A 20,067-nucleotide genomic window follows, 5' to 3' on the forward strand; every position below is an offset into this window, starting at 1 on the left:
TGCCTCACACCCCGAGCAGAGAAGACTGGTGCAAGGTATCACCAGGAGATGGGCAAGAAACTGAGGCAGCTGAGTGTTATTCTCAGCCCTTCACTCCTAGAATAAACTGCTTATAGGTCTTAGGCTGACTGGGTGGGGGGGGGAGCAGAGGGCGGCTGAAGGAAGGTAGGACAAAATTCTCCGTTTCTTTATCCCCCCTTGTCTTATCTGCCTCCCACCCCTGCAATGAAGGGCTAAGGCCTGCTTTGATCCTTTAATTCCCAGGACTAGATCTTGTTCGTTGTGAATTTAATTTAACCGCCCCCACCCTAACCCCCACCGTTCAGCCAAAAGGCATCCTTGCGCCCTCTGCTGGCCGCTTCTTCACATAAGTGTATGCACCTGTTTTTGTTTCTCTGCCCAACCGCCAAAAAAAATTAAAAAATAAAAATAAAAATGAGCTCAGTCATTGAGCAAAAGGGGTCACAGAGGACAGAAAGCGTAACCACGAATTTCTGGCACTGCCCCCTTTTATCTTTTATTCCCAGACAACTCTGGGACTAAAAGGCCTACTGAATTCTCTACTCCACACATTGAGTATAGTCTTGGTGCCCACACTGTGCAAGGTGTTTTTCTACACAATGCCCTATAGACCCTCTCTGGGGCTTCTTCCTTGTGTAACCTGCCTGGCTCCTCTTCAAATACCTGCTGTGCGGTGGCTTTGAGAAACGCCTATGCAAACACTAAACTACTCATGCCATCTCTGGAATCTAACAGTTGGCAGCTCAATGGCTGCAAAGGCAACAGAAATAGCTAACTGAGAGCTTCACAGGGACCTACAAACCGCAGGAACGGAAAAAAGATGGGGGAGGGGCCCTTGGTTTGGTTTTCCTATCCTATCACACTTGAGAGATTTTTCTCAGCTTTAATATACATTGCAAAGCACCTTTTAATTTTATTTATTTATTTATTTTTAGTTGTTGATGGACACAACACCTTTACTTTTATTTTTATGTGGTGCTGAGGATTGAACCCAGTGCCTCACATGTGTGAGGTAAGCACTCTATCACTGAGCCACAACTCCAGCCCACAAAGCACCTCTTGTAAACTCCCCTCCTTTGTTTCCAGACCAGGATTACACCACTCCAAATAAGTAACTCCTTCCAAGAAAGACGATACAAAGTCTTAGTTGTAACCCTGAAATGACAAAGCATCCGATCACATAGGTGTGCTATCAAGTGCTACTTAAGGTATGGATGGCCTCAATATTCACTCCTTAGCTATTCCTTCAAAATTCAGATTTCAAATAACTTGCTATGTGGGAAGCAAAGCAGGAACCAAGGATTAGTGAATGTATCCTTGTGACACAGGAGCAGTCTCTTCAAGACTTTTACCCCAAAGAATTTTCCTGTTTCAACCACTTCTTTCTTCTGACCCTGAGGGAATCAAGTAGTAGAAGGTAGCAGAGCAATTCTATTACTTACTTCAAGTTTTTGCCAAGATGTACTTCAGGGTGGACATTGCATTCTAACCTGGTGTAAAATGAGAATGTTGGCACACATCTGAGCATGATCAGAGAGCTGCTCGCATACACATATGCAAAAGCTAAATCTAGCTTTATATGTTCCTTCCAAACACACTTTATTTCAGATCCGCAAAGAATTTTGAGTCTTCTATTTGAATATAGTGTCTCCACCCTCCTTGAATCTGTTAATATGGCTTAGCTACCTCCACAGCTTATTTTTTTGAGAAGGGTCTTGCTAAATTGTCCAGGACGGCCTTGAAGTTGTGGTCCTCTTGCCTCAGTCTCCTGAGTTGCTGGGATCATACAGGCATGTACCATCACTGCCTGCTTTTTTTTTTTTTCAAATGCTCAGTTATCTGACAACCTGCTTTCTTCTATTATAGGCTGTTCTGGCCAAAGACACTGGATACTCAGTATCAGCAAGCTATTTTCTTGGCAAGCCTCCATTTCCCAAAGTTTAGCTTTGTCCTCTTCTCCCTACCTCCACCCTAACCCATCTCAAGCCAACTGGTAATGACTCATACTGGATCTATCTTTGCCATCTTCTCCATTTTAGACAGTGGTCTAGCAATGCTCTGTTCTCAGTAACGTTAAGTAGGTTTAAAACATCTTCACTACATGTCCCTAAAATATTCTGCCCGGCTGAGTACCTCAGAGCAGTGGCAAGTAGGGTGCAGGAAAAAAAAATGCATGAAGTATTAATGTTAGTTTAGGGTTTGGTCAGGGGCAAAGTTTTGGGGATGCCACGTGGTGGTTCTGATACTAATGCTTTTTTCTACAGAGTTTAACACTGAATACTTGAGATTATTGCTGTAAGATGGACTATAAATCCAAGTCCCAAAGAGTAAACTCATGAGAATTTCCTAAGGCTCCTGCCTACACACTCTGCCCAGAGAGAACAGGTGCTACACTCACACATTCTCAGGATATTTATACTCTCCCTGAATTTACACCTATTTTTAGCAGCTTGCATCAGAAAACAGCCAACTCAATAAGCCCAGATGCAAATAACATAAAGCAAAGCCATCCCATTGATTATAAGCTCACTAGTCATTAGAAAAATAAATAAGCACAAAGAAATCAGAATCACAATGAGAAAATCACTATTCGGATTATGGGAAAAGAACATTTTTAACAAAATGCAATTTTATCTTCACTGGTATAGAAAAACACGAAGAATTACATTTCTTACCTGGAGCTGCAGCCCATTAAAGCAAAGCATCTGAGAAATGTTGAGGAATCAAAAATAAATAACCAATCCAATGAGTTCCTATCATGACACCAAAGTGATCCTTGACTACTCTACTAGTAAACTCCTCTTAGCTAAGAGTACTAACCTCTAAGTGGAGTGGTGACTGACCCACTGGAAATCTTGAAAAAATGGTAGTCACCTTCATAATAGACTGATACCTTACAATTTCTTCTCCTATGGATCACTTTTTAAGGTTTTTGGGGTTTTGTTTTGTTTTCGATATTTCTACTGGGCCCTCAATTCCCCCTCTTGTAGACCCAGCAAGAGACATCAATTTATCATTTGCACCCCTTGGGAAGCTTTCTCCTGATTACAAATTTATGTTCCTCAGATCAGACAGAATATCCTAGTCATTTTTAAAGAAATACAAAATGCGATGTCCAATGACCTTTGGTACTGACAAGAAATAATGACAGTTGGTCAATGGGTGGACACTGAATGAACACTGCCAGTGGATCCTGCTCTGTTTGTTCTGTTCATTATTAGCAGTTAAGCCAGAGCATAGTCCCCACCGCCAGTTCGGCTACAATCTGCTACAAAAAGCGCAACTAGCATGCCAAGAGGCCAGGTATTACTTTAATTTTTTTTTTTTTTATATAAAAAAAGTTTAAATGGCAACACAACCATAAAGTTGGTACATCACAGAAACAAAGATCTTTGCAGGCAACACTGATTGGAAATAGCAAAACACTTGGCTGGTGAAAAAAATGAAATTCTAAATTATATACAATAGTAGCTAAAGGTGATATTGCAAAACAGTCTTATTTACTGTGACTCAAGATTTAACTTGCCATTATCTATTGCTTATTTATTCAGGGTTGTAAATAATACTTATATAGAGACATAGAGATGTGTAAAAATGAAACATTGTGAAAAAAATACAATTTTTCAATTTCATATGAAACTCAAAGTATAAGTTTTGTCCAATATGGAATGTACCTACATTTGTTTACATTAGGGCTCTAAAATCCATTTAAAAATTTTTTGTTTTAAAAAAAAGAAACAAGTGACCCACCATGCAAGTTCACTATATATCTTGCTTGCTCAAAATGAGCATTTTTGGTGGGGTCTGTTTTTATCTGCCCAATGTCTACTGTTTCCTCAGAAGTTGTACTGGCCCAATCGTGGAAAGAGTTCCCATGAAGAGTCTGATGGCAGCATCTGGATGAGGGCAGTCTAGATAACATGGAGTGAGTAGAGAAGAGGGAGGTAAGAGCCCAAATCCTTACGAAGGATGACATTCAGTTGTTAAATTTTAAGGGATATCCAATGGCTTTTTCCAGGCACTCAACTAAAGAGCCAGCGGAAAGAAAATCCCTCTCTACTTCTACAAATTTGATATAGATGGATTTGGGGGAAACTCCAGGATCCACAATACAGTTCTGAGACAAAAACCCATTAATACCAACCCAATCTTTGCTGAAGGTTTTGGTATTTGCTTGGAAATGTAAAAATAAGCATTGCTGTAGAGTCCTGACCTCAGCAATTCCGAGGTAGCAATAGGTAATTCGAGTGGGTTCTATTTCCACCTGTAATGAGGCTTGTGCTGAAAGAGTTTCCAGGTCAACCCCGCCCTCTTTTCCTGGGTCCAGGGAGCGCCGCTCCATGTGGGGCGAGAGGGGCCTCTCAATACATTCTTCATAGCCAATGGCATAAAGGCCTGGGCTTTTAGGAATGCCTCCTGGCAATAAATATTGAACAACATTCCCACCAGTTGGTTTGGAGTGGGCAATGGGTATCCAGTCAATTTCCATGTGCAGCTCTAGGCACCTAGCTTCACTAATAGTAATCTCTAAAAATTTGTAGTAAACATTTTTCCAGTTCATTTTTTGTACTCGGGTCATAATGATTCGTCCCTCAGGCTTCTCAGAGTTGAAATATTCCCGAAGTCGCTTGCCAAGGGGCACCTGGGAGCTGATCTCAGCATAATGGTAACGGATATCCTCTTTCCAACGGGTATTATAACCAATTCCAAAAATGGCCAGTTTATTAGAAAGATGGAGCCTTGAAAAGTCTGTCCAGCTCTGAAATAGTTCCCATTTCAACTGTACTGATTCCAAAATCTGTACAATATTCTGCATGATGTCTCGCTTCCTAGAAAGAGAAATAAAAGTCAAATTCCTCAAATGTCCAGAACATCACTAACTAATAAAACTTTCTGTGATGACAGAAGTGTTCTATATCTGTGCTATCCAATATGGTAGCTGCTAGAACTTTAAGATGTGGCTAATGCAAATTTAATTAAATCATATTTAATTTAAAATCGCATTTGTATAGACACATGTGATTAGTGACTATGACATTGGATAACTACAGTATTGAAATGTAAGAAAGACTTATACCCATCAGAAGTTTCTAGAAATTAATGGTAAAATGCTTTCCATTTACTTTCTAAAGTCTTGTTGTAGCAAAAATTAAATATTAATAAAGACCCTGGGATTTCATAAATCCAAGGATCATGTTTTTTTTAAGTGACTGTTATAATGCCTATGATGGCCTTCAGATCTAAGTGCCAAAAGAAGGTGAAAGATGCTTTATCCAGAAAAGCATCCAGTGTCCCTCAAAATATTTAACAATTTAATTTCTAACTTAGAAATTCTCCAAGTTCAATAATTTTGGCCCATGTATGTGAACTGTAGGAAAACATACAATTGATTATGACTAACCTGATACAAAAACAAAACATTTTCTGTAATAATTAAAAGAACTGCCTAGTTAACACATTAAAATCTGAGAATTCAGATGGAAAAGGTTCACCCTAGGCTTATGTTTTAAAAGAGAAAGATTTAAGATGAACTGATACTATTCTAGAAAACCCTTTATAAAGGGAGGCAAAAATATAGAAAGTATTTCAGTTTTGACATGTATAGTTAACAGAGTAGGATAGAAAATGCCAGTAAATTTTTGTTTCACAGACCACTTAATCATGTAATTTGTTAACTGATACTTCTTGTAGTTACACACGCACACATACATACTCATAAATATAAATTATGAGTTTGTTTCTAATAACTTTGATATTGGAAGACTGGTCTGTTAAATATTAACTTGGCACCAAACTATTATACTCTACATCACTGACAGATTTAACGTACAAAAACACTGAACTGCCACATTCACAATCAAACAAAGGCATGAAAAGTGGATTTGCTATCAGCTTCTGGGAAGATCATGAAAGAAGACAAAGCCTTAAGACTTTCCTATTAAATTCTCATGCCTTCTAGGGGAAGAGCTTCAAGAACATTCACGGGAAGCTTCAGATAGCCATTGCCTGTCTCCTTGCTCCCCTGGACTTTCTTTACAAGATGACAAGAACTAATATTCTGTTATCAGCTGCTTCTTGGGCCTAGGACTGTCCTGAACTTACTCTCCACCCTTTTGTTTGTCTTGAAAGCTTCTCAAGCATCAGGATGGCCATCTAGATGAAATCACTGCATTCCTGGGACATCTACCTCTTCTCAGGGGACATGAAGGCACTTGACCACTTTTTTAATATTTTTGACTGTGGTGCTTGTGAGGCTAAGATACAGGACTATATTTCTGCATGGGTCAACACTTTAAAGGAAAACTTTCTTTCATAGCTACCACATTTCCTTGTCCTCTTGAAATGATTTATTGATCAAGGCAGACTCCATGAAGGAGTTAGGATGGGGTGCCAAGATTTTTTTGTACATTTTGCTCACAGATGTACTTTAATGCCTAACATTCAGTAGGCAAGATATGTGTTGAACAAATGACATTAGGAGATGTTTCATGGATGAAGGATGATATATTTTACTATAGGTATTATCAGCTAGTTCAGCTAATCCCACATATACCTACAGAGAACAAAACTCCACTGCCTAATTATAGTTATTTTATTCAGCACTCTCTTAGCCCTACATTATTAATGGTACAGTCAGACACTGCAAAGAACAGTCTGAAGAAACTATTGTGCTGGGAAATAATGGCCCACTAGGAAGCTCTTCAGAACCCCCCAAACACACATTAAGCTGAACCCAGAGAAAGGGTAGCACAGGCTAGAGACAGCCACAGCCTGTCAGTTTCTAGTCCTGATAACCTGAGCCCAAAGCTGATCTGAGTTCAAGGCTCATATCAGTCTCAAAGTGAGAGAACACCATGAAAATCAGACCCTGTAATTTAAACAGTTCCTGGAAAATATGTTACATTTCCTGCTTTCTGAAGTTACAACCACCAGAAAAGTTCAAGTGGTTTGAGGTTGGTAACACCAATTCTGTGAAGTTTTGAGTTCACAGCTGGTTACATCAACTTCTTTTGGAGAAGACAGGTTTGAAGGAATGAACTCCCAATAGGAGAAGTCTTTAAAGTTACTTTTTGCATTATATACTACTTCTTCCTTCTTCTTCTTCCTCTTCTTCTTCTTCTTCTTTTTTTTTTTTTGGTAGTTGCAAATGGACACAATAACTTTGTTTTATTAACTTATTTTTATTTGGTGCTGAGGATTGAACCCCGTGCCTCACATATGCTAGGCAAGTGCTCTATCACTGAGCTATCCAACCCAAGCCTCATATATTCTTCTTTTTTGAGGACCAGAAAAATGGTTACAATTGAGAAACACCTCTGATCCCTGAATGCTTATCCTCTTCCCAGACATAAAATCAGATGACACTGGGAATTCTTTTATTTCAAAGACATACTCTGACAAAGAAATGAGTGTCTGCAAAAGGGTGATGGGGGTGATGATGGTGATGGTGGTGATGATGGTTTGTTAAATGCTTGTTATCTAGCAATCCTTTTATCTTGCCTCTTTGCCCTTTTCTCCACTATTCTTAAACATGAAGACCATAATGTGTGAAATCAAACATAGAAGAACAAGTGGGTTCTATAAATGCTTCAATGTTACCGGTGGAAAAATGAATGATGTTTTTTACTTGCCCCCTAAATTTTAACTTTTAATCTATACTCTTCAATAGATTTAATCAGAAACCTACTCAAAGATATTAAGAAAGAACTGTGAGCCAGGTGTGGTGGCATATGCCTCTAATACCAGCAGCTCAGGAGGCTGAGGCAGGAGGATCACAAGTTCAAAGCCAGTGTCAGCAACTTAGCAAGGCCCTAAGCAACTCAGTGAGACCCTGTATCAAAATAAAATATATAAAGGGCTAAGGATGTGACTCAGAGGTTAAGGGCCCCTGGATTCAATCCCCAGTAAAAAGAAAGAAAGAAGGAAAGGAAGGAAGGAGAAAGCAAGCAAAAAAGAAAGATCAAACTGTGAACATAAGAGATGAGGAGCTCGGGACATAGCTCAGTGGTACAGTGCTTGCCTAGCATGTGTGAAGCCCTGGGTTTGATACCCAGGTGGAGAAGGAGGAGAAGAAGAACAACCACCACCACCACCTCAACAACATGATGCTAAACTCTCAGGAGAAAGAATAATAATTAGAACCAGTGGTAGACATTGTCCTCAGACTTTTTCAGTCCTTCCTCCAGTAGCTACTTCTTTTCCAAATGTATAGTAATTAAGAATTTGCTTTTTGATCCCCAAACTGAATACTATAAGGAAGTTAAGTGTAACTTTGGCCTCCTGTCATTTTACCTAAACCCAAATAAATTCCAGTCCTTGAATATCTAGATATCCACATCCATACATAGGCAACTACCATCAACCTATTTATTTTCAAGTAACACATTTATTCCTTCTTGTGGTATATGAAATTCTCAACATTTCAGTTCACCACTGGAAAACTGAAGCTAAGCTGAGAGAGGATGGGACAAACATAGCGTGGTGTAGCTGTACTTCCAGAGCATGTCTAGTTTCTTACTGACCCTCCCTCCCCAAGGTCATTAACCTTAGGCAGACACACTATGAGGAAAGCAGCTACTTACTGTGCTTCTTCAGAAGACTCTTGTTTTATTTTTAATGTTCTCTTTGTGACAGGTATTTCATCTGAAAAGTAAAGATTTAAAACAAATTATAGTTTCCAGTTTTATCTACATACATTTATATAGTTAAGTATTTCCTATTATTTCCATACTTTACAATACCAGGCCTTAATACTAGTATTCAACACTGTGCAAAGCCAGCTTTATAAATATATCTGTTATATAATGAGATGCATACATTTATATGCAAGATCAGAAACCAGCTCTACAAGTATAAAATTCTTCAAGGTCACCAGTGGATTTCTAGCTAGGAGCTTAAAGCTTAATTTCACTGCAAACATGATTTTAAAAGAACAAGAATGAAAATAATTCTGTTCTATTTAGATTTTCTATGTGGGTTTTACAGAGCAATTATTACCCCAACATCAGGATCAGTGTATTCTGCATGATCCTCCCTGCCACTAAAGGTTTTGGTGACTTCAACTCTGTGGCACAACCAGTGTTATGAGATGCCAAAGTAATTTAGACCTTATAATTTTTGTAAAATTAAGAGGCAGTGATCACTTAGCATCTGTCCTTCTTATCTTTAAGTCCCTTATACACTGTTAGTCTGACAGTTTCATAGTTTCTTTCTTCTTTCTTCCAATATCTGAGATTGTTTAAAAACAGCACTTGTAAGAAATATATTAATGGGGCTAGGGTTGTAGCTCAGTGGTAGAGCACTTGCCTAGCATGTGTGAGGCACTGGGTTTGATCCTCAGTACCACATAAAAATAAATAAATAAAATAAAGGCATTGTGTTCACCTTAAAAAAAAAAAAAAAGAAATACATTAAGTTAAGCCTTTTTCTTTTGAATTAGCATTTCTCTATCATCAGGTATTCTGTAAAAAACAAACAAACCAGGGCCTACAGACTTTTACCTTAAGCTAGAAAAACACATTTTTACTGCCAATCCTACATATACTTCCTTGGGATTGCCTTAGTACCTCACTGCAGAAGATTTGCTTAAAAGTGAAAGTCCATTATATAATCTGTTCTTTAATGTGCAATGGCTATAGCAAAAAATTCATCAGTACTTCCAAATTATGAAAATAAAAATTGGAGCACTGAATGCAAAAAAACAAAAAAAATGACATATGTGTGTGTGTGTGTGTGTGTGTGTGTATTTTTTTGGTACTGGGGATTAAACTCAGGGCCACTCAACGACTGAGCCACATCCCCAGCCCCTTTTCTGTATTTCATTTAGAGACAGGGTCTCACTGTGTTGCTTAGAGCCTTGCTATTGCTGAGGCTGGCTTTGAACTCGGGATCCTCCTGCCTTAGCCTCCCGAGCCACTGGGATTACAGGCGTACACCATCACACCTGGCTAACACATATACTCTTAATTAGGTCACACAAATTTAGATTTGATGGCCAGGAATTGCATCTTCCATTTTGAATGCTTTTACTGTATATAAAACATTTCAGCTATTGTTGGTACAGGATATCTCAGGAGGTTTGAAGGAGAATGATCACTGACATGGCTCAGATATCAGTCTTTTTAGTAAAAGTCAAGGCTTTCACTCTTTTTTTGTTCAGTCTATAAAATCTGGGAAGAGTCTTTCCCATATCAGAGATAGAAAAGAAAGTATTTGGAATGAAGGAAGGAAAAGATAGATTCACTTAAAGCACTTAGGACAAGAGCCAATACTCTTAGCATCTTAGAACTAGAATCTTAGAATTAGAAGGTTCAGAGTATTAAATTTCATAGGATTCTGTCACTGAGCCTCCTTGTGTGGCTCAGAATTAGGAATTCTTCTATCTTTAGGAATCAGGGTGGTACTCAAATCATGAAAGCACTTGTTGGCAGTTGAAACCTACACCAAAGATGCCCACATTGACCCAAATGAACTGGTGACATGTGCTTTGTGCTGAACCTAGAAACAGCAGAAGACATCACAGATGACAATAAGTACCAGTACACATACCACGTAGATAAATACACATAAGGATATCACATATTTTAGCTTTCTTACCCAATTCCTGATCTGTTGGATAGCCATGGAGATCCTGACTGTGATTTCCCCAGTCCTCCTGTGAATAGTCCTCCATTGTGCTGCCATCTGACTCCAGCTCCTGGTACAAGCCACTACTGTTAATAAGTACAGGCTGGCAGGGCTGAGCATCCCATCCTCCCTGACCAAACACCTGTTCCAACTGTTCAAATGTGTAACTGCTCTTTCTTTTCCCAACACCATGTTCTTTCACCCGACTGTAACACCTGCGAAGGGTCTAAGACACAAAGTCTTTTGTTATTCCTTTAAAGCTGTACTTCCTCTTCCAGGTACGGACCACAGATATTAATTACTATTAGACAGACACAGACAGACAAACAGAGACACATTGTTACAGGAATGCTAGATTTCAAATTCATTATTAGAAAAAATACTAATTTAGCATTTACTCAAACATGTTATAATTCAAACAAATTATTTTGCAATTAATTATCCATTAACAACAAGAAACATTACAACATTATTGCATGTACCCCATACACATATTTATACCCCCTCCCCCGTTTAAAAAGAATAAGGGGGGAAAAAACAAGAAATACCAGCCAGCCAATAGGATGCACACCTGCCACAGAAGAGAGAGAGAGCTGCTATGGTGCCCAGAATTTGGAAAGTGTGAGGAAAGGAGGACAGAAAGAAGAATTTCCCAAAGCAAAGAATACCTTCCTTACTCTTAAAAAGGAAGACAGGGTAAAAACAATTGCCTAAATAAATTAACTAATAAAACATTTACATAATCTATATTCCTTACTAACTCACTGTGTCTTTGTGGTAGCTGCTAAAAGTTCAAACAGAAGTCAAATCAATAGTGCCACAAGTTTGCAGTCTCAGACATCAATGATCAAGAACACTAATACCTGTAGCTAAAACTAGACAATTTACTAATCTACCAACTCAAACTGCTAGCTAAACAAACCAACAAACAAAACCAATAGTTTTTTTTTTTTCTTCTTCTGGGTGGAGGGCAAAGTAGGAGGTTTACTTCATTTCTTTTTCTGCTACATGCCACAGAGCAAATAAACATCATTATGCAAGTCCACAGATAAAACCTGGATAACTTCATTATCTTGTACAATCCTTCAATTTTTTTCATGGTCTTTATTGTTAATGTATATTTCTGATGATTAGCCTAGTTTCCTGAGTTTAATAGTACATCTTATGTTATCTTATATGATATTTCAAAAGATAAATCATGGACTTAGTCCCATCTTCCAAATTTACTCACATTCAGGCTCTATTCCATCTTTGCTTCTCTTTTGTTCCTTCTAATCTCCCTTATACTATACTGGGTTTCATTCAACTGAACAGAACCAGTTCACCTCTGACTTAATTTATATGCATTAGCAAGATTATAAATTTATTCCAAAGGGTGAGATTACTTTCCACACACCAATGTGTATAACCATCCTCACCAAACTAAAACAACTCCTGATAATCTTTATAGAGCCGCCGTGAAAGTTTATTATCTTTAAATCACAGTTGACAATCTACAAATACTCTGTCACTTGGAGCCAGAAATCCAGATAGGTAAAAGATATAATGAAAACATGACACATATGATGGTCTTCCCAGACATTAACAGAACAATAATTAGTCACCCACATTAAAGCCAGCCAGTCTACCCCCTGCACAAACGCCTGTCCCATTCTCTCTTTCTTCAGCTCTCTTCTGGTGTCTCAAATGATGCCTTAGAGAAGTGAGGTTTCCAATAATATACTCTTTTTAAAAGCATTTCTTCTTTCTTTTCATAAAGGATAGTCACAACCACATAAGACAAAACTTAGAGAAACATATCAGAAACATGAGTTTGGGAAATGTATGTCACGGGCAAACCTTACAATACAAATGCTGCAGCAGATTTCTTTTGACTTTCTACATGCTCCCCTTTCCCAGCACTCTCTGCCCTCCTTGCAGGGATTGGAATTTGAATTGCAAACATCCCCTGCCAAATTATTTTTATCTCACAATGTCTAGTTTCTGCCTCCAAGAACACCCCAACCACTCTTTTCAACTCTTCCAAGGACCGTAAATGGAGAGTCCCAACACTGTCCCTTCACCCTTTCAAGGCCATAAATGGAGATGGAAACCATGCCACTGCTCACTACTTATTGGCTGCCTGGAAAAAGCATTCAGGACACAAAAAAGCCCAGTTAGCTCTGTCAGTAAGGGCTGGTCTAGAAGTCAAGAAGTAAAACTAAGGTTCTTTTGAAGAAAGGTTCCACACTTAATAGGAAGTGACACAGGCATAAACAAAGCCACCAATGTTTGATAATATACATGGTGGGAAACCACAGAAAAGACTCTTAATCTTTGAAACCACCAAGTTTAGCTTAAAATTTTGCCTAGCTTCACATGTAACTATGAATAATGAAACCAACAATATCTAATCATTATAGATATGGAAGAAGAGTCAGGGGGTATATTTTATAGTTCACCAAAAAAGACTAACAGATCTTGCCATCTCTTACTTGTAGTGTACATTTGGAATACACTTTTATAATAAGGCAACATGCTGATATGTAAAATATCTATCAGGTGCCTGCAGGTAAGATGTTTAGTAACTTCTAAATCCATGTGATAGTATATTCAAAAGATTTCCAAATTGATTTTAACTCTCTCAAGATACAAATAAACATAAGCAATAACTTCTGAGTTCAAAAAAGACCACAAATCCAAGAGAGGCTGTTTAAACAGGACACATTGACTAAAGTAGGGTTTAAAAAAAAAAAAAAAAAGGAAAAACTCAAATATAGGCTTGCTGTTACCAGAAACAAACATTGGAATTTAGCTAAACTTGGAAAGAGCTTAGAAATCAATAAAAAGGACATATAGAGAGACCTTCCAATTCTTATTACCCACAGTAAATCAGAAAAGGTTACATATTCCACACTCTAAATCATTAACCAAAGCACATTATTAAAAGATTGGGTGCCTGTATCAATATTCCTAAATAAACTAACTTCAAAACCTACTCTAAACCTGAGATTAAAATAATACTTCAGAATCTAGAAAAAAGTGAAGTCTCATACCTCCCATTCCAGACAGCTACCAAATTCAACAAAAACCTCAATTTGGCTTTCTTGGAAAATCACAACCTATTCAACACAAAAAACCTGCTTCCCTTTCTTCTTCCTTTACTTCACCCATCTTAGACATTTACAGTAACTAAAGCTCTAATTGCTGTTTCAAAATTAAAATCTTGGGGCAAAGAATTTGCTTAGACATATTTAAGACTATACTATCCTCAAACTAAAATAATAACTTTTCTTAATGTCAGAATCTCCCCAGTATATTGATATTATGTTTTATTTCCTTCCTGGAGGAAGAACTATAAGATAATACTATCCATCTTGAATGAAATAATAGGGATAGAGGTCAGGAGGAGTCAAGAAAGTCTGAATAGAAGAACTCATTAAGGGGTCAAACCAAAGGAGTTCATGGGTATTGCCTTGGGAAGAAACGCCAGGTGGATGTTTACTAAGTCCACTACCAAGTGCCAAGTCCTTAGCACTACAAAAGGAAAAGAACCACAGAAAGACTTGGAAGATGTCCCATTACCAAAGCAGGGAGAAATATAAGATGGCTGACAACTGACCATTTAAAGGATAGAGTGAAAGTTTGCCAAAGTTTAAGATTAGAGTCAAAGGAAAAGAGAGAATAAAAAAGATGACATTCATTGTAGATGAATGTATGAGGAGTCTATGGGGGAGGGGTAGGTAAACAAAGGCAGGAGTTTTAGATTGGCAGGATTCGGGGTTTAACGGCAGCAATGCAGAGAAAGACCCAGGGTTACAGTACACGTAACATTAAATACAGTGCACAATGCAGCTATCTTGCCAAAGTAAGTAAATCCAGTATTGGGTTGTATAAGCAGAGGAATCACATGTAAGCTATGAAGGTGGCTCTTCCTCTCTATTCAGCACCGGTGAGGCCACAGCTGGAGCACAGCATTCAGTTCTGGGCATCGAACCAGCTACAAGAGAGGGAAATTGTAGAGTTCAGAAAAGGGCAAATAAAATAATGAAAGGCTTGGAAAATAAGATCTATATAAGGGCCAGTGGTTTCATCAAAGCCCGTCATTATTAAGCTACTTTGGGAATGAGATTAAAGTTTCTTTTGCTTCAATGTCCTCCAGTTCCTCCTCCAACTTTCAGAAAATGGGAAGAAGTAAGTTCTTCCCTGGTATGGCAAAGTAGGAAGCAAATAAAATAAATCATGAAGGCATAGGCCAAGCAATTCCACCACAGGCTCAATGATTTTCTCAAAATTTGCCCCCACAAAATCACTGTTCAAACTGAACTGACTGTAAGTGGAACAGAGCATATAATGAGGAGGAATAGAAATAAGGCATAAAAACTACACATATAAACATATTGTATGTTGTTTAGAAAACATTGGCTTGATCAGTCTAAGATTTCAGATGAAAAATAAAGTCAATATGAAGGGAGGACAGCTCAGTTATAACAGCAGGAAACCATGGTATAAGAAAAAAAATAAGCAGTGAAACAGATTTTCAAATGTAGTTGTCAAACTGGCCATACTAGAAATGCATGTATTGTCATTTTAACCCTGTGCCACCTAAACATGATAAATTTGTAATTGTGTCATCCACATGATTAAATAAAGACTATACTTATTCACAAGCAAAGACTTTTTTTAAAAATCACACATTATTCTCCACAAGAGATGGATAAATTACACTGGGGTGGGTAAAACTTCAGTGATTGGTTTTCTAATAAAAGTGTCAATAACAATAGTTCAAACTAAGGCAAATGGGTATTTTGAAGCAACAAAAGTGTTCATGAAACATCTTTTTACTTCCTTTAAATTGAGATTATTGTTATAGCAAAGACTATGAATTGCTCTTATGAGGCAACAAAACAACACTTTAATATTTTAAAGAAAGATTAAAATTTCTTTAACTATATACTTTGTTACTGTGAGCATAAAAGTAGGCAAGAAAAAACCTTAAATAGCAGACATAAGTCAGTAAACATGTTCCTGCACACAGTAAGAAGGATGTTAAGGATATAGTATAAATTCCTACACATATCTTTTGACAGTGAGTTGTAACTAATGATTATAAAGTTACCTAAGGCAAAACCTGTGAGGCCAACAGAACTTTTTACTACCTATTTTATTACATTTTCTGTACATTAATATGTAACTGACTTGCCAATTGTCTAAATCTTTTAAAACCAACCAAAAGAAAAAAAACTCAACAAAACCAAGAAGAAAAATAACAGCATACCTGTTTTACATTCCCCCAGTTCTTAGTACTACAGAGCAAGTTTTGGCAAGTAAAAAATCCTTTTCATTCTTCGATCGTTTGCTTTTCCTCTCCAGTATGGAGGTACTTAACTTTTTCAGGTCATGGATTGCCTTCCCAGAAAAATGCATACACACACAAACCATTCCATACAATTTCAAAGGGAACATGGGCTCAGTGAAGAGCCCAGACAAGAACTTCAGCTTAAAAAAATCTCTGTTCTACACTATGTTGGTTTTGCTTCCATAGAAGAATATAGCATATATTAGTCAGAAACCCTAAAATAAGGTAGACTTAATTTGTATCATAGGCATTACAAAGATTCTAAAGATCAGCACAACTAGTTTAAGTCAATCAACCAGTTTGCTCAATTTCCTACTCATTTAGATAAAGTACATTGATATTTATTTCCCTTAAGAGGTAAATTAGCCAAATTGCCATTTCTCTGTCTCTATTTTTTTCATTTTGTTTTGTGGTGCTGGAGATCAAACCCATGACTTTAAACAAATTAGGCAAGTACTCTACCACTGAGATACATACCCAGCCTCTCATTCATTTTTAAAACAACAAGGTCTTGCTTCACTGGCCAACCTGGCCCAACCTCCAAGGCTCAAGAGATCCTCCTGCCTCAAACTCTAAAGTAAACTAGAGATATAGGTATAAATCAGCACAACCCCCACCCACCCCTCTCTTCTGGGGATTGAACCCAGGAGCGCTTTTCCACTGAGCTACATCCCCAACCCTTTTTATTTATTCATTCTTATTCTGAGATAGCATCTTGTTAAATTGCTTAGGGTCTCAATAATTTGCAGAAGCTGGCCTCAAGCTTGAGTTTCTCCTGCCTTATTATAGGGTTGCTGGGATTACAAGTATGTATACCACACTGACCTCCCCATTTCTTGAAGGAAATAATTTCTACCAGTAAAAAGCATACAGAAATTTCTTTACACGTCACAAAATATACCACTTTTTCCCTACCTACTGGGCAAAAAACATTTTTCTGAAGTGGTCCTTAAACAATATTTTGAAAATCCATTCATTATGCTGATTATCTGTTCCAATTATGTTAACACAGTACTTGATCATTCATTATCTGACTTTTCAATATAGATGCTAGATAAACTAGTTAAGGTAACAACTTAAAACAGGGAAATTAATCCATCCAGAAAAAAGCATAGGAAAGTCTTAACTACCTTCCTTAGCAGTCACTGCACTAAGCTCTCACATATTCCAATTTCAACACCACCTGAAGACTGAAGAGTCTCTCAGGAATAGGCAATGTCTACACTAATTCTGTCCTTCTGTCCTATGGGATCACAGTTTCATCTATTACTCCACTAAAACTGTTCCTATCATGATCATCAATGTCTTCTTAATTACTAAGAAGAATGGGTTTCATATTTTGTCTTTAACTCATTTGCTCTCTCTGTAGCTCCTGACATCCTTTACCCCCTTATCCCTACCTCTTCCCCTACAATTTACTTTTATTTTAGAAAACTTCCTGTATTACTTACATTCATCTACAGAGGATGAGTGGAGCTTCAAAAGGCTTAATTGCAAACCAGGCTCCAATGAAGTTTTTTTTTTTTTTTTTTTTTTTTTTCTTCCTTCTGGTACTGGGGAGTGAATCCAGGGGTGCTTAACCACTGAGCCATACTGGGCCATATCCCCAGCCCTTTTCTGTATTTCATTTAGAGACAGAGTTACTTAGGGCCTCACTAAGTTACTGAGGCTGGCTGTGAACTTGAGATCCTCCTGCCTCAGCCTTCCCAGTCAACTGGGATTACAGGCATGTGCCACCACACCCAGACCAATGAAGTTTTGAACAGAAAAGAACCTTAAAAATAAACCTAGTCCAAATTCCTCCTCATTCAGCAAATGAGGAACGAAGGCAAGTATTCCTTCAAAGAGGATTTAGCATACGAAAATGAACAAATGCCACTCACAAAATTTTGATGTTGCTAAAGAAAGCAAGCTATAGAATTGTAAACTGCATGAGAATAGGAATTTTGTCCACCTTGCTTGTCTCTATTTTCCTTGGGCCTAGAAAAATGCCTATCATGTAAGATTAATATATTTATTAAATAAATTAATTTTTAAAGTAAATCACTAGTAAGATCAAATTTTCTTAGCAAAGAATATCAGGAAATTCATTGTTTAACCACAATAGATTATAAAATCAATAAATCCAAAGTTAGACAGGGCTCCTGAAACCTTTTCAAAAAAGCAAAAGCAAAACAAGGTATAAACATAAACACAACTATAATCAGCAAATCAATTTTTTTGTAACAATGAAGGACTAACTGCAATGGGCTATTTTTAAAATATCCCTTCTTCTTGTTAAAAGTTTTCTTTGGGGAAAGAGGCCAGTTACCTGCCAAAGGAAGCTCTGCAGTCCAGTCCAAATTTTGTTACTTCTTATACCTTACAAATATTTAAGACTATAAAGTGGTTCTATCAAAGATAGAAAAAAAAGACTCAGTTGTTTCATGGCTTTTAATAGGGTCAAACAGAAGAATGACCACCACAAACAAAGAGATCTTACCTCTCTGGAGCCTCAATCTTTGTAGGTTAGGAACTGTCCAGGATTGAATCCTATCAGTTTGTACTTCATTCTGAATCTGGCTATGAAAGACTCACTCACTCTGTGTTTATAATTGGCCAGGGCTGTCTTCATAAGAAGAGATTCTTGCAGAGAATGCATAATTCAGGAAATTTTGATTCTCAGTGAATATCAAGTCCTAAATTCTCTATGTTTCTTCATGCTAGCAGCTGAGAGTCTCTTGCCCACTCAGATTATTAAGAGAAAAAACCTTGGAGGAGGACAATACTAATTGTCAAAAACAAACATCCAGTGTTCATGGAACTAAATTCATGTGATTATAAAGCTTTTAACCTATACTTGACATAATTTACAAGTATCTCAGATTAATGGCAACACTATAAAATCCACACCTCTAGTACACATGCTTATATGCACAGAATTCTCTGGAATACAAGAATCCTTCTAGACATAGAATCCCATGTGTTTCTCCATTTAGAATAAAACAGGTCAAAAAATTAAGGTATAAACACTTATTCTACATATAAGCAGCAATAGGGAGATAGAGTCACCAAGGGTGGGAAAATAACACTATTTGTCTAGAATTTCCTCCTCATCTGAAAGGGGGAAAAAGGTCAGTTTGGTAAAGAACTGACTTGGATTAAAGATTATTTTTATTATATCACCTACAAAAGTTGATGTGTCCGCATCTTTTTTCAATCTTTTTCCTTGCTTCAGATCTTGGGCACCAACTCCACATGTTATTCAGACAATATTAAAACAATATTATCCTATTAAGAATGTGATAGCTAAAAAACACATTCAAGAGAATTCTCTCAAATATTTCTGGCAGAACAGGGGCAAACCATTTCTCTTTAAAGGTCTCCCACATAATCCCTTTAAATAATTGTTCCACAATCATGTCTAAAATTAAGAACTACCCACAACACAAATAAGACAAAAATAAAACAGAAACCTCAGTTTTATTTTTACCATTTGAATATTGTATTGCTTCCTAATTACAAAATTGGCCTTCTAATCATTAGACCAGTGTTTAAAAGGTAAAAGCGGTTTTTTCCCCTGAAATTGTAGGCTACTTTGTTTCATCTGTTGACCATGTGATCTCTGTGATCTCAACTTGTAGTTGTTTTCCTACTAAAAACTGCCACATTTAAGGCAAAGATAATCTGTAACATAAAATTTTCCAGTAGCAAATTTTATACATTTATGAAAAAAGAATCCAGATAAACTCATGTAAAAACTAATGTTATTAGAACTCCTCCATCAGACATGGGAGTATAAACATTAAATCAAGATTCAGTCAATTGGTTAAAGATGTAAAAACAATCTTTTTTTTTCATTTTCACAGTATTAACTACATCCCATGGATGCCTGAAAAGAACATATCCTCTTTAACGAAAATTTTGGAAATAAGCAAGTTTTTTTAAAGTTTACTATAAACATCTATCCTTGAGCAACCTGAACTTATTTAGGAAATTGGTTGAAAGAAATTTAGGCAATCATAACACTTTTTATAGCACATTTGGTAAAATTTTTATATTTTATTCTTAGCTTCATGAGGACTGGTAAGAGAAATGGCCAT

The 20,067-nt window shown here is 37.2% G+C and overlaps 1 protein-coding gene across 9 annotated transcripts in view; it reads right to left on the bottom strand.

Annotated features, from left to right (window-relative positions):
• Positions 1 to 3,351: 3,351 nt before the first annotated feature.
• Msantd2 (Myb/SANT DNA binding domain containing 2) overlaps positions 3,352 to 20,067 on the bottom strand; it is a 33,227-nt gene continuing 16,511 nt past the window's right edge. For 2 of the 9 annotated variants that reach the window (XM_015498990.2, XM_048796141.1), the window contains 4 exons: positions 14,537 to 14,626; positions 10,618 to 10,717; positions 8,604 to 8,664; positions 3,352 to 4,850 (listed from right to left, as the gene is read on the bottom strand). In XM_015498990.2, coding sequence (XP_015354476.1) covers positions 3,998 to 4,850; positions 8,604 to 8,664; positions 10,618 to 10,693 — 990 coding nt within the window. In that variant the 5' untranslated portion in view covers positions 10,694 to 10,717; positions 14,537 to 14,626 and the 3' untranslated portion in view covers positions 3,352 to 3,997. Of the gene's footprint in view, positions 4,851 to 8,603; positions 8,665 to 10,617; positions 14,627 to 18,296; positions 20,061 to 20,067 lie in introns of those variants that run through there. The other 7 variants (XM_048796137.1, XM_048796138.1, XM_048796143.1 and 4 more) reach the window with 6 other exon arrangements.

The sequence above is a fragment of the Marmota marmota genome, unplaced genomic scaffold, assembly GCF_001458135.2.
Source record: "Marmota marmota marmota unplaced genomic scaffold, marMar, whole genome shotgun sequence".
NCBI classification, from domain to species: Eukaryota; Metazoa; Chordata; class Mammalia; order Rodentia; family Sciuridae; genus Marmota; species Marmota marmota.